We start from the raw sequence: 13,759 nt of genomic DNA, 5'->3' as shown, positions 1-13,759 counted from the left end.
ATGCACTCTCTCTCAAATAAATAACATCTTAAAAAAAAAAAGTTATAGTATTTAGGGTCTTATGAGGCCATGACTTTGTTATGATTACCCAGAATTACAACATTGGCTTCAGATGTCATGAAAGTCTCTGCCTCTGACTTATTCTGTATATAGGATTGGATTTCAGGACCCTTGAAATCATTAAACTCCCTCAATTTTGACTATTTAATCATGATATGATCAGTCAGGTCCTATGCAACAAATGCGAATTCCCGGAAGAAGAGAAGTTATCATTTATAACCAAATGATAACTAAACTTGTACTGATTACCAGCAGTTAGCTCAGGCTAAAGTCTATTGACTGACTAGTAGACAAATCTTTGGCATCAGACAGACCTGGATCGGGATATCATATCTCCCACTTAGTAGCTTTAACCTTGACAGCCGTTATTGTTTTATTTGTCAGATAGGGATTCTGACAGTCCCTACTTCACAGGTTTGATGGGAGGGTTCGAGAGATGGTGCCTATGAAGAATTTACTATAGTTCCAGGCACGCAGTCTATTAGCTACATCCATTGTCATCACCACTGGGCTCCTGTATCATACAAATTCTGTTTATTCTCTTTAAAATTAAGTATATAATCAAGGCTTTCTGGCCATTGATCCCTGGCACTAGCAAGAATTTGGACTTTAAGTTTCTTACACACTCAGCATGCTAGGACCTGGGAGAACACAATGAATGAGACAGGATCTCTGCCCTCTGAGAGGTTACTCCTTCCCTCCATGAAGTTCTTCACTCTGTGCAAAATGGTCAAGTGTGATTTTTATTACTTCTCAACTCAGGTTGCCTGAGAATGACAGTCCCCTCCCAGAACATGAAAGAGGCTGTAGCAAGGGAGGTAGTGGGGCAAGGGACAGAAATGGAAGTGCTAGCAGAAGGATATCACCCAGCTGACTTGTGTGGGCGCCTCAGATCCCGGGTCTCCACGGAAGGAGAATGGTGGGTCTAACCGTGGCAGCACCAGCACCACTCTATGTTGCCCCACAATGTTGCCACGGTCTTCCACACTGGATAGGGGTGGTCACTGTGTTTCTGCACATGCTTCTCCTATTTCACACCCTCCTTCATGTTTCCGGGTCTCACACTGAACACACACTCACCAGAGGAAAGTCATCCGGGTCGATCCACACGATGCTCAGGTCAGGGTTGTCGGTGTTATCCCTGGCAACCTGTTTCAGGATTTCCAGGAACTCGTAGCCATCTGAAGCAGGATTCGAGAAGTCTGAGTAACCCCTTACATACATGGCTTCCAGCATGAGGAGCAGGGAGTGGTTTTTCCACAGGGTTTCTTAGGCCATTTGGTGCATACCCTCAATTATAGGATTAATCTATAAAATGAGTCAGATGAGAACCCCAGCCACGAAGCAGCTTACTCAAAGGAAGCAATAAAAATTTTAAATAAAAAAATATTAAAAGTTCACAGGGAAGTGGCTGGTTCTTAACTCAAAGCCGGGCTCAATTTGCTGATCTGCATGTGAAAACTGACTAGCCTTGAGTCAGCCAAGTGCAATCCCAGATCAGAAGAACCCCTGCCTGGTCCTCAGTGCTCTGTGCCCTCTCTTGAAACCAATAATTTGCTATCCCTCAGAGCTCTACAAACCAAGAACCTGTAGCCTGGACCCTTAGTCTTCTGCAACCTGGAATTCCTAAAACCTTCAAACGAAGCTTCTGATTTACAGCTGGTTTCATAGCTTTGAGATAGTAAATGGGGTTTCTCTCCCTCTCTCACCATTTCCTGGTATGCTCTGCCCTCCCCCTCTTCAGGCATCAGCATTTATGACCCCCAGGGGAGGGATGATTCATAAGAAAAGCAGAGACAAGCCTTGTGAGCCTCAAGAACACAATTTTTTCTTAATTAAAAAAAAAATTAAAACTTAAACTTTTAAGGACTGGGAACCTAAAATTTATACCATAAACACAAAGTTTTGGAAGACGGTTTAGTAAAAGAGAAAGTACACCCTAAACCCTCAGCATCCCCACACCACTACCAACTAAAAACAAAGAGTCTGGAAAGTCCCTGAGAAGAAGCTCTGCGCCTGTGTGTTTGCATGTGCATGCGTGCGTGTGTGCGCATGTGTGTCCACATACAGAAACTCCACAGTTCCAGGGGATCCCAGAGCACAGGGCATCCATGCTTTGTTTCAGAATGAAACTCTGGGAAACGGAAAGGCCCCAGAATCTCTTGGAGAACCCCTTGGTGCCGGAGCGTGAGGGCAGAAAAGTCTGCCAGGAGGCCCCACCAGTTCTCTGTTGCTCTGAGGAACATGGGCGAAGCCACAGTTGGGATGGACAGGACCAGTGGTGACCTGCTGGGAGCAAGGGCTAGAGGCCACACAGAACCACAGCCCACTCCGACCAGATGTATCCCCCACCTGTCTGTGCCTGAGAAGTGGCGAGACACCGGACCTTTAGGGATGGTGGGGTGAGAGTAGGGGGGCCATCCATGACCAGACCCAGTTCCCACTGGGTATGATACAGGTTTGATTCTAGAATGTAAAGTTACATTTCTGGCTTGGCTGAACGTGTGGCCTGAAATGTACACCTTTTCTACCAGGAACTTCCCCACCTGCCTCGGAATTCCGTCCGGCAACTGCTCTTTCATTGTAAAGGTTTCTTCTTTTGCCCAAGGTCCCCACCACTATGAGCCCTTCTGTTTAACAAGTCTCTCCTCTCCGCAGGAGCTCTAGCCTTTGTTTGGCTAACTGGGGCCTCTGGGTAAAGGTTTTTCTCTGCACTTCCTCATCTCCTGTACATTCCAGGCCAAATGCATGCCATTCTTGGCAGTTCTGCTTTGAGTGGGTGTAGTCACTTCCAATGTGGCCAATACGGACTGCTAACTGTAAGATTCAGACTGGGCCCCCTCGGGCCTTGCTACCTGGAAAGCAGAGCTACTGCTCAGAAAGAAGAGGCCACAGGCCCTTCCTGCAGAGATGTATTCTGCTTGTGTGATTTTTCCATCTCTTTCTGAATTACAGGTTTCCCCTGATATCCAAAAGTAGAACATTCCTAAGAACCAAAATATTGTACAGTGAAGAAGCAATAACATGTCATAAAATCAAAAATCCTCTTTGGACTTCTTTTCATCAGCAAAAACAGGTACTAATGTAGGTATTCTGTAAAAGCAAAGTGACGTAATGAGAACGTCGTGAGAGCAAGGGAAAGCTGTATCTCATGAGTCACCGTGTATGACAGACACTTGGGGTGAATAGGGGCACAGGCTTTAGAGTTCATTATCATTGTGGGGATTGGGTGGAGTTGAGGTTGGGGGATATTACTCCTGCCGCCTCTGGGTCCCCCTTCTCTGGGCAGAACAGGGAATCTGTGGGTTATGTATCATAAAGCATAGACCACAATAGGGAATTCTCTAAAACACTTTCCGTGACTACTTTCAGTAGCCAGAAGGAAGAACTCTGGAAGGTGAGAACCAAATTTAAAAGTGATCTTGACAAATCAGAAATTCATGAAGAGGATAAAATTCAACGACATAGACCCTGATTCACGTAGAAAGTAAATCTGAGGTGCAAAAGACAGACTTGCGTAAAGGGAGGGGAGAAGTCGTCTAGGCACCATATTGTAAAGGGACAGGGGTGTCCTCAGTACTATAGCTGAACACTCAAGATAGCACGATAGGTTTCTGATGGAAAACCCCACAGAATGTTGGAACTAATGAAAAGGAATGCTACATACAGGAACTTTTTCTACTCTACATGCTAGAGCAGGTTTGGAGATAAAAATGAAAAGATAGAAGGAATAAAAATTGGGTTCTGCTAGAAAAATCAAATGGGTGGCAGTTTTTATGTAAACAAGAGAAGTCAAAATTTTCGCTTAGTGCTTAATTTTAGAAATACGAAAGGTTTTTGTGTCTACAGAGAAGTAAGGAAAACTCAAAAAACATTCACGGAATACATCGATAAATGAGGTTGACATTAAGGCAAGAGAAACCTCATCCAGATCCAAGGACAGCTTTTCGACTTTCAGGATGATGAATTCCATAATGGACATAATCCTTCTGCATTCCTGGATATTTTCAAGAACAGAACAGGAGCGAGCAACCCAGCATGATACTTAAACACACAGACCCGTGGGGCAAACAACCTTGGTCCAAATCCTGGTTCTGCCATTTTGAGTGTGACTTCAGGCAAGTTATTTAAGGCTTGGTTCCTCATCTGTAAAATTGGAATGATGATAATAAAAGTACCTACTTCATAAGGTTGGTTGTAGGTTACATGAGTTAGTACTTCTAAATCCCTGAGACACAGAGTAAGCTTTAGCCATTATTCCTAAATGATCTGGATTTTTCTGCCTGAATACAAGAAACCTGGCCATTCGTCTCTCCATTCAGGGCACAGGTAATAAATACAATGATCTGGGCACAAGCAGTGTGTTCGATACAGTCTTGGCCCCACACAGTAGAGAAGACAGGCTCGTAGGAAGTTACGCCAGGAGATGGTATGTCATGGAGTGGTTCCTTCTGGCCCCTGCTCATGATTCTGTGACTGAAGGCCGCAGGGGCGGCTGTGGCAGCAGGTGTGACTATGAGAACCTTGCCCCATATGTGGGTTAGAGTTAGATTTAGTTCCTTTGTTTTAAAGGCATTAAGCTAACTTGGATATTCCTGATTCAAGGTTCACAAGCCTGGGATACATTCTCTCCCTTTATATTCCCAGCCTTGGATGTAGACCTGCTGGAATGGATTCTCCTGCATCTGGGAAAGCTGAGGTAAGGCAGCTAAACTGGTCTCCCAGGTATTTAGTTGCTAAAAATTGCAAGTTACAAGTTCAATTTCCTCTTAGGGAGAGCTTCTGTTTCTTTGTAAAACAGGTGTCCAGGCAGGTGTCTTGGAAAAGGGAAACAGCCACTGTGGACTCTCCCTTTTGGATCAGGAAGGCAGGTGCAAGAAGCCATATTTCACTTTTGTAATTCAGTGTAAAGCCCAAGATGAGTCCACAATTGCAATTGCATGAAGGAATGGATGGATTTGAAATGGATAAATGTTTCCTTTATCAGTGATGCACTAAGCTTAGAGGCCTTTAAGATTGTGGCCATGTATCTTTCAGAAGGAAAAGTCCATAATTAAAAAAAAAAAAAGCTAGATTAAAAAAAAAGGAGGAAATATTATTCCATGATTTGGGGGCTAGCAATTATTTAGCCACCGAAACTAGAGGACTTGTCAGAGCATTTAATCTTCACATCTAGTCCCGATGGAGTCAGGAAGACGTTCGTTTTTCCATTTACAGAGGATGGAGTTGAGACACAGGGAGAGTACGTGGCTTGCCCAGCATCACGTGGGAGCAAGCGGCAGAGCTAGGATTCTAACTCAGTTCTTCGGTCTGCACGTCTAGAACCATCTCCACAATCACTTTCCCTCCGAGGTCTTGGCCCTCCTACCAACGCTGTTGCCATCTTCCTTCCTCAAGGTTGTGCTTGAGATTTGTGAGCTGAGTGGGAAAGCTTCCATAGGAGGGAAGCAAGGGGCTCAAGAAGGCAGTGAGGGGGCAGCATCCTCTGGAGGACGGAGCCCCCCCACCCCTTCTATCCGTGCCGCTGAGCACCATCCTCCTCCCAGCCACACTGTGTTGGATTGGTTAACTCAGCGAAGTCCCTAAGTGATGGGAGTCTCAGAGATCGACCTAAATAAAGAAGAGGGACCCGGTGTGCTGTGAGAACCGTGACTCGCTCCCTGCCACACAGGCTTGGAACCTGAAGTCCCATGACCCAGGGCTGAGGGCTGGTGTGGAGCCAGGTTTCCCACGGCGAGCAAGAGGCCTCTGGGAATGACATCTCTGTGGGAGGGGAAACCGGTGATTATGCTCTCCTCCTACCCAGGCAGGGAGGATCTGGTGGGAATGAGCTGCACCAAGCCCTGGGGGACCAGTTCCAGGCCAGTCACAGCCCTGTCAGGAGCCAGGGCCGGGTCTGGGAGAGACGTGGGTATCTCAGGGCGCAGCCTACGGGCTGGGAGCCTGAGTTTAAATCCCAGCTCCACCACTTATTAACTATGTGACCTGGTGATGTTATTTAACTTCTCCATACCCCTGTTTCCTTGTCTGTACATCGGGGAAGACCATAGGAGGGTACCTAGTACAGACGGTTGTTGTGAAGATTACATGCACGGTTAGCACTCAGCAAGAACCAAAAATGTTAAGTTTGATAAACCAGATTTACACTGGGAAGCTCAAATAAGCAGTCAGCACTCCTCCTTGAGACAACTGATCTCAAAAACATTTTCCAAGAACCCCAGGCGGTTGCAATCCGGTCGGAACGGGGCAATCCATGCGGGCACACGGCAGCCTGTCCTCGCATTTCCAGCTTGTTAGTGCTAATATTCCCTGGGCCCTTGGAGGATATCCATCCTGCATGCGCTCATGTAGAAACGCCGCTCCGCGAACCTTTCAGCAGGTGTTATAAAGAAGATGTCAGCCTGATGCAGACACATCTGGGGGCGGCGGAGGAGGGGTGTTCATTTTCAAACCTGTCAAACAGCGGCTCCGGGGGCATCCTGAGCGCAGGAGCCGGGGAGGCTCTGCAGGAGGAAGACTGAGCGGCACGCAGGGCCTGGGGCAAGAGCAGAGCTCCGGACTCGTCCTTCCAGGGCCCAGGGAGCCGCCTGCAGCCTGGGGAGCAAAGCTCGCAGCCGGCAGTGTCCGGACGGCTCGGAGGAGCGCCCTCGGGGGGGACCCAGGTCACTCGGCTAGTCGGCTCTAATTCCAAATCTGGGAACATCCGTGGACGGCAGGGAGGACGGCTGCCTTCTCTTCCTTAATTGGCTCTCAAGCTTCCGGGTGGCTGCCCTGTCTTCTCACTTCCCGCGTTCTCCTGCTCTCCCTGGCACCCCCCCCCCCCCCGCCCCCAATCGTGCGCCAGCATTGCTGTGCATGCTCAGAGCTGGCCCCGGCCAGATGGCCCGCAGGTAGCGTGCTCAGCTGCTCACTTGAGAAATGGGAGTAAAGTGAGCAGCCCCGACATGGGGTTCAGTCCCATAAGCATACAAGTGATCCTCACCATCTTCATCATCATCAGGGCGAGATCAGAGGTCAAGAAAGCCTGCTGGAATTTGAATCCCAGCAAGCGATTTGGGCCCTTTAACCCATAAGACCCACTTTTCTCCTCTGAGCTGGGATGGTAATAATCACGCACTGATCACAGAGTGGCTTTAGGGACCAAATGAGATCCTCCTGGTACAGCACAGTTCCCCGAGACTGTTAGCTCTTTCAGGAGAGCTGTAGGGACGTCCCGGATAGATGATCTTTCTTTGGCCAGCGGGCAGGGGCCTGGTTGGAGCAATCGGCCATGTCCAGCTTAGTAGCAAGAGCAAAGGTATATGAAGAACCTCTGTCTGGGTGGGAATGCAATTCCTGGTCCTGCAGCCAGGCCCCTCCGCCCCGGGTCACACATCAGTGACCTCCAGGTAATGACTGACTAGCTGCGGCGGCGTCGGGACTTTCACAGAAAAGCCTTTCCCTTTCCTCGCCCCGAGTGGGCCAGGCCCTCCCTGGATGAAAAAAATATGCTTCGATCCCCCACGCCATACCCCCCTCCCCCCCACTTCAGTGCGTTTCTTCCAGCTTCCCAGGAGCAAGCCGCAGCTTGGGCTCCTCTGGGGAAAAACACAGCTTCAGGCCCAAGGATATTTGTGCAGGGAGGAGGTGGAAGGAGTTTCAGGAGTTTGATTCATTATAGCAGCAATCTCGGTCAAACAGGTTCCTGCAACTTGGTGGAGGCCTCTTTGTTCCATTGTTCCAGGGAGCAAGACAGGCTTCCCCACAATCCTGGAAGGGGGCAGGTGGGGCGGAGGAGGAAGCCCGCTGGGGTCTGGCCAGCAGGCTGCTGCTGATGGCAATTTCATCTCTGTTCACACAACACCAGGGATCCGACTCTGTTTGATTATAGCTTGTAAACTCTGGGCAATTGGCTTCCTTCGCTATTTTCCCCTGCAGGGGCAGAGGGGTGGCCAGAAACTGCTGGAACCATACTGGCATTTTTTTTTCAGACAAAGACTAGATATCCTTGAAGAGTTCTGCCAACTCTGCAAGTCAATGATGGGAAAACTGAGACCTCAGCGAGCATTCAAAAACCTTAATAAAAACAAAGGGGAAGGAAACCCTCAGACAATTTGGAGCATTAGTTTGGTTTTGATACAATGGAACATTGTTTGGCCCTAAAAAGGAGTGAATTACGGATACACGCTACATAGTGGATGAACCTTGAACACAGTATGCTCAGGGAAAGGGGCTAGGCAAAAAAGGCCACAGATACATAATTCCATCCACATGAAATATCCACAATAATCAAATCAATAGAGATAGAAAGTAGATTAGTGGTTGCCAGGGACCGGGGGTGGGGGGAGAAATAGGAGTGACTGCCAACGGGCATGGGGCTTCCTTTTGGGGTGACGAATACGGCCTGCAGTTAGATAGTGCACAACTGTGTGAATACTAAAATTACCACCGAATCGCACACTTTAGAAAGGCGAATACTGTCACGTGTGGATTATCTCTCAAGTTTAAAAACTACGATAACATGGGGCGCCTGGGTGGCTCAGTTGGTTAAGCGACTGCCTTCGGCTCAGGTCATGATCCTGGAGTCGTGCGATCGATTCCCGCATTGGGCTCCCTGCTCAGCGGGGAGTCTGCTTCTCCCTCTGACCCTCCCCCCTCTCATGTGCTCTCTCTCTGTCACTGTCTCTCTGTCAAATAATAAATAAAATCTTTAAAAAAAAAAAAAAACTACGATAACAGCATTTAGGCTTCTGTCTGTAAGAACTATGGAGGCTGATAATGTATTAACAACAAAAAAACGGGCATGGTGGCCAAGTGTTGGGGCTCAGTCTTGGTCAGTCATCCCCTCATCCGATCACCTCCCGACATCTGTTTTTTGAGTACCTACTATGTGTCAAGGCGCTGTGCAAGAACCAGGTACGTATTGATGACCAAGGCAACCTGTGGCTCCTTCATGACCTACCCTTAACTCCTTGTGCCCTCTTGGGAAGTTTGCTCAACTTCCTGAAGCTTCCTCGTCTGTCCCTATGAGTGTACAAGACATCTCAGGCCAGGTTAAGGTGCCTTAACACTTGCCTCCGAGCTCCGTGAAATTAAAGGTTTCTGAAGGGCCTGTTATGCTCAGCTCCAGGCAGCTTTGGTGCTTGTGGTTCTCTGTGCTTTCAGGTTTGGAGACCCCTGCCCAGGCACCTCATGGCCCAAGGCCTGGCTGCTGAGCCATCCTAAGTGCAGTTCCTTGCCTTCTATGTGTGCAGTCTGGATTGTGCCAAGTCTCCCCAATATGCACCTCAGAATGCCCACTTACGCTTTCCCTTTGGGGACCCTTTATGTCACAGAGCATTGCCAAAGGGACCTAGCATTTTATGGCCAGAAATATTTGATTTTTTTCCCCTGCACTTCCCTCTCTACCGATGCTAAAAAGAGTGCAGGCAGGAAAAAGTCGTCCGTGTTCCAAAATAAAACAAAGCTACTCATCCATTTATAGGGTAATTTTGCACTTTAGAAATGAACTGCTAGTTTTGTCCAGGTCTCACTATTTGAGCGAGTATTTTCTATTAAGTTTCCTAAGCACAGACCATATTTTACAGACCAAAGCATACATTGGTTGTAATTGTAATGGAGGATTGTTATTTATATAGGCTAGATCACAATATGGTTAAATAAACTTTTAATGTGGACAGAAGTTCTGTCTCTCTATCTCCCTCTTAAACACACTCACACACCCTGTAAAGCTAGGATGTTTTTATATCCTCCCCAGTGCTCAGTGCTTCCTCCTACTTTGGACAGCTAAGCAGAGTAGAACGAGGTTCTGATCCATCGGCATCTCTTAGCCGTGTGCACAACGGACAACGGATTCGTGCCTAACCGGCGACCACCAGGGGGTGCCCAATGTCTTGCAGTGGCCTTGCAGACAGGAAGTGAGGCAAGAGCAAGGAATGAGGGCTGGCAAAGGCGAGAAATCAGATCCTGCTTAAGGTGTGAAGGGACAGATTGGGAGTTTCCTACCTGGGTCACTCCTCTCCGCAAAGGCCACAATGTGGATCCCGTTCAAATCATCTTCCTGGAGGAGAGAAGAATCCAGAGGTTACGCTCCCAGGTGGAGAGATAGAAAGGAACAAGTCAGGGACAGACACAGAGGCCGGCAAGGAAATGGGCAGAGGGGAGGTGGCAGAGGGGCAGTGCACACGGGGCAGGGGAACGGAGGGGCGCGCAGTAAGGAAGGAAATATTGATGAGCAACTGGGAGAAATGCGTGCTGTTTGACACGTGGGTTTGCGAGACAGGAAAACACCCACTACACACAAGACATCAGCACTGAATGGGCCTCACTCCCATGGGCTGTGGGGTCCAGGAGAACAGCAGTAAAAGGCAAAAGGAGGAAGAACATGAGTCTGGTACATCAGGAGCTCCGAGGGCAACAGTCACTCTGAATATCGCTCAGTAAATGCAATTGGCAGTCTGTGTTTCGAGAATTCACCACCAGCAACCAGCAATCAGAGGAACTTCTGAATGCTGTCGACGGATCCTGAAACTGTCCCCAGACTGGCAGCAGACAGGAATCTTCTAGGAAAATTAGGACGTGGGTCTGTTCTGTTCACACAAGAATCGTATACAAGCATATAGGGCTTCTCCGTGAACACACCTCCTACTGAAGAACCTGTGTAGTCAGGAAGGGGCACCTTGCTGACTCTCACTTCCAGGGTCCTTCCTTGGGGTCCTTTCTGCTCGGGTCCAAGGCTTGCTGAAGGCCTCTAACGCATTTCTGTGAGTGTGAGAGGCTATGGGAAGAGTGGATTTGGGGGCTAGGGAAAGTTGAGGGTGTGACGGTGACAAGTGGGGGTGGCCATGGAGGCCGGGGGCAAGGCCAAGAATCCAGAGAGTATTTCACATCTCAGGGCGAGCAAGCGGCATCGCGTGGTTCTATGTCCTGGACAGAAAGGACCGTGTCTCCTTTGCATCGATTTATCCCGCAGAAGGAAGAGCAGGAGCTTTGGAGGAGGCTCTGTTATGAGCAAATGTGATTCCCCAAAAAACATGGAGAGGAAGATGCGTTAAGAATCAGGTAACGGGGACAAATCTGAATGAGTACTGATTATCGCTGACACAGGGAAGGGGAGTCACTGGGTACCCTGGATGTCATATCAGAATCATCCTATGGAAAAAACTCCAGGCATCTCAACCCTGCCATGATCCCTGTTTCCATTTCAATTGATTTTAATGCTGGTGCAATCCTATCTAAATGCTAATTTTTCCCCTTTGAGTTTGGAATGGACACAACCTCCAAAAATTCTGAGAGATTAAATGGAAAATATTATTATTAAAAACAAGAGAGTGGGCACAGGTTTGGTCAGATGCTCTGGGGAATTGAATTTTACAGATGTATGTGTGTGTGTGTGCAGGTTTATTACACAAATCCGACAGCAACCAGAGGGGAGTCTGAGGTTTCTCTGCTTTACATTTGCTATTATTGCCAAACAGAATATCCTGATCAGTTCTCATTAGGCTGCCCTGTGTCTCTGTCTCCTGCCATCAGCTGGAAGTGAGCAGTGTTAACTCTGTGAAACAGGCTTTGTTTCTGTGTGCCCTTCTAGAACGCCTTTGGAAATTGGTTTTGGAATTAAGAATCCATATTCGTTTGCTAAAAGGCTGCTCATAATGTGGCTGTCACTCCCCAGGCCTGAGATGGTGCCTGGATGGAGGGCTGTAATCAAGGCAAAGGGCCCCTCTCTTTGTAGGGATCAAAGAGTCAGCACACAAACCTGTACTAACACTTGCAAAGAAGCAGGTGCAGGCTCAGTGCCAGGTATTTCCAGTAATAAACTCACAGAGCAAGAATCCATGGGCCAGGGTTACTCACTGAGAATCCAGTGTGCACGGGTGAGGAAGAGCCAAGCTGACCATACGTAGGACTGAGACCACCCGGGGGCTTTCTCTGAACCCCACAACCTTTGCTCCAGATCACCCATTTGGCCTTTGGATCACATTGCCTTAGAAACTATCTTTTTAATAGCACGAATCCTCCCTTCTCAACCAGATGGCAAGCTCTCTGAGTTCGGAAAGGATTATACCTTAAAATAACAACGATGATTGGGTGCCTGGGTGACTCAGTCGTTAAGCGTCTGCCTTCGGCTCAGGTCATGATCCCAGGGTCCTGGGATCGAGCCCCACATCGGGCTCTCCGCTCGGCAGGAGGCCTGCTTCTCCCTCTCCCACTCCCCCTGCTTGTGTTCCTGCTCTCGCTATCTCTCTCTCCGTCAAATAAATAAATAAAATCTTTAAAAAAATAAATAAATAACAACGATGATTCCAAAGGCCACAATAGTATCTGCCCCCTGCCGTTCTTTGTATCAGTACTTTGTAAGTACATTATTGCTAAATCTCAAATGAAAGTCTTATTCCTATTTAGTGCCTAAAGAATTGAAGTGACTTACCTAACGCCAGAGAACTAGTAAGTGACACAACTGGGATTCAAGCCCGTTCTGTCTGGCCCCACGTGCTTTTTCTTTCTCACTGAAGGGGTCCAGAATAAGCCACTGTGGCATAAAAATTATTTTGAGCTGAAAGCATCTGAATTCCTGAATGCCTTACTACCCTATCTACCAAAGAGAGAATCCCAAAAGAACTCAATTGTCATAAACCCATCCCCAAGAGCAGCTCTAATTTCTCTTCTCAGACAGACGTTTTCACAGCACTAGCAAATCTCCCATCTATTCCCCAAGGGCCCATTTCTCTTTCCGAAGAAGTCATTTGTTTTTCCATAAGATCCCTTTCTGCCCAACCTTCTAACAAGTCATTTGTTCTCCCAGAAGTGACTCCTGCCTCTCCCATTTCCAATTAAGATGGTATATAAGCCCCTTCTTGAGTCACATTTCCTTGTAAACTCCCTTGCATAAATAGGTCATTAAATTTGTTCTTTGCCCGTGCTAATCTGTATTTTGTCAGTTTAATTTGCAGCCCTTCAATACTGAACCTAAGAGGGTAGAAAAAACAATTTTCCTCCTTGATATCACCAATAGCAACAGAATGAATCTGTTGTCCCCTGCAGGGTTTGCAGATGTTTCAAACTCAGATTAGTGACTCTTAAGTTAAAGGAGGCCGATGAGGGGTCTTTATGTAAAGTGACTGAGCCCCAGATCCCCCCAAAAACTGGAGACTTAGGAATTACTTTGGCGAATACCCTACTCTGAATTCTCTTTCACTTTGTATGTCCATCTGTCATAGCATGAGCATACTGGAGTGGCGTTATATGTTTTGAGACTGTTTCATTTTTTCAACCCTGAACTCCTCAGGACACAACAGCAATGTTCATTTTTATAACCCCGTGCTTAGCACAAAGTAATAGGTTCTTATTAATGCACACTGACTTTAAAACAAAGAATATGGTGATAAAAATCTTACACACTAGTTGAAGAAAATAGAAAATATTAGAGATGCCAAAAAGAAACCACACATCAGTTACCCACCAACCAGATATATTACCACTGTTCCTGTTTTGCTCTGTTTCTTCCCAGGTTCTGTTGAATGTTTGTTCTCTTGAATGAAGTGATGCAAAGAAAAAAAACATGCACTTAAAACTGCAGACTCCCTGGTGCGATGGAATGTTCCAGGGGCTTATCTGGAGGTTTCTGGCCCCCTTTTGGAAGTACTGTTTGGTTATTGCCACAGAGAGAGGGTTATTTCCGAAGGAACTGCTGACTCCCATCCCCATGGGCTTTTGCCCA

General features: G+C 47.4%; 1 protein-coding gene across 1 annotated transcript in view; it reads right to left on the bottom strand.

Moving 5' to 3' along the window:
* The window catches only part of CASQ2 (calsequestrin 2), a 63,314-nt gene that overhangs the window by 3,984 nt on the left and 45,571 nt on the right, over window positions 1–13,759 (bottom strand). Inside the window, exons 8-9 of the mRNA XM_045896877.2 lie at window positions 10,045–10,099; window positions 1,141–1,241 (exon numbers count right to left, since the gene is read on the bottom strand). Of these exons, the coding sequence (XP_045752833.1) occupies window positions 1,141–1,241; window positions 10,045–10,099 (156 nt within the window). The remainder of the gene's footprint in view (window positions 1–1,140; window positions 1,242–10,044; window positions 10,100–13,759) is intronic.

This window comes from Mirounga angustirostris, unplaced genomic scaffold, assembly GCF_029215605.1.
Source record: "Mirounga angustirostris isolate CCGP_5_RB_7025 unplaced genomic scaffold, mMirAng1.0.hap1 SCAF_4, whole genome shotgun sequence".
Taxonomy (NCBI): domain Eukaryota; kingdom Metazoa; phylum Chordata; class Mammalia; order Carnivora; family Phocidae; genus Mirounga; species Mirounga angustirostris.
Note: the sequence above shows the minus strand (reverse complement) of the source record. Positions and strands in the feature narration are given on the sequence as shown.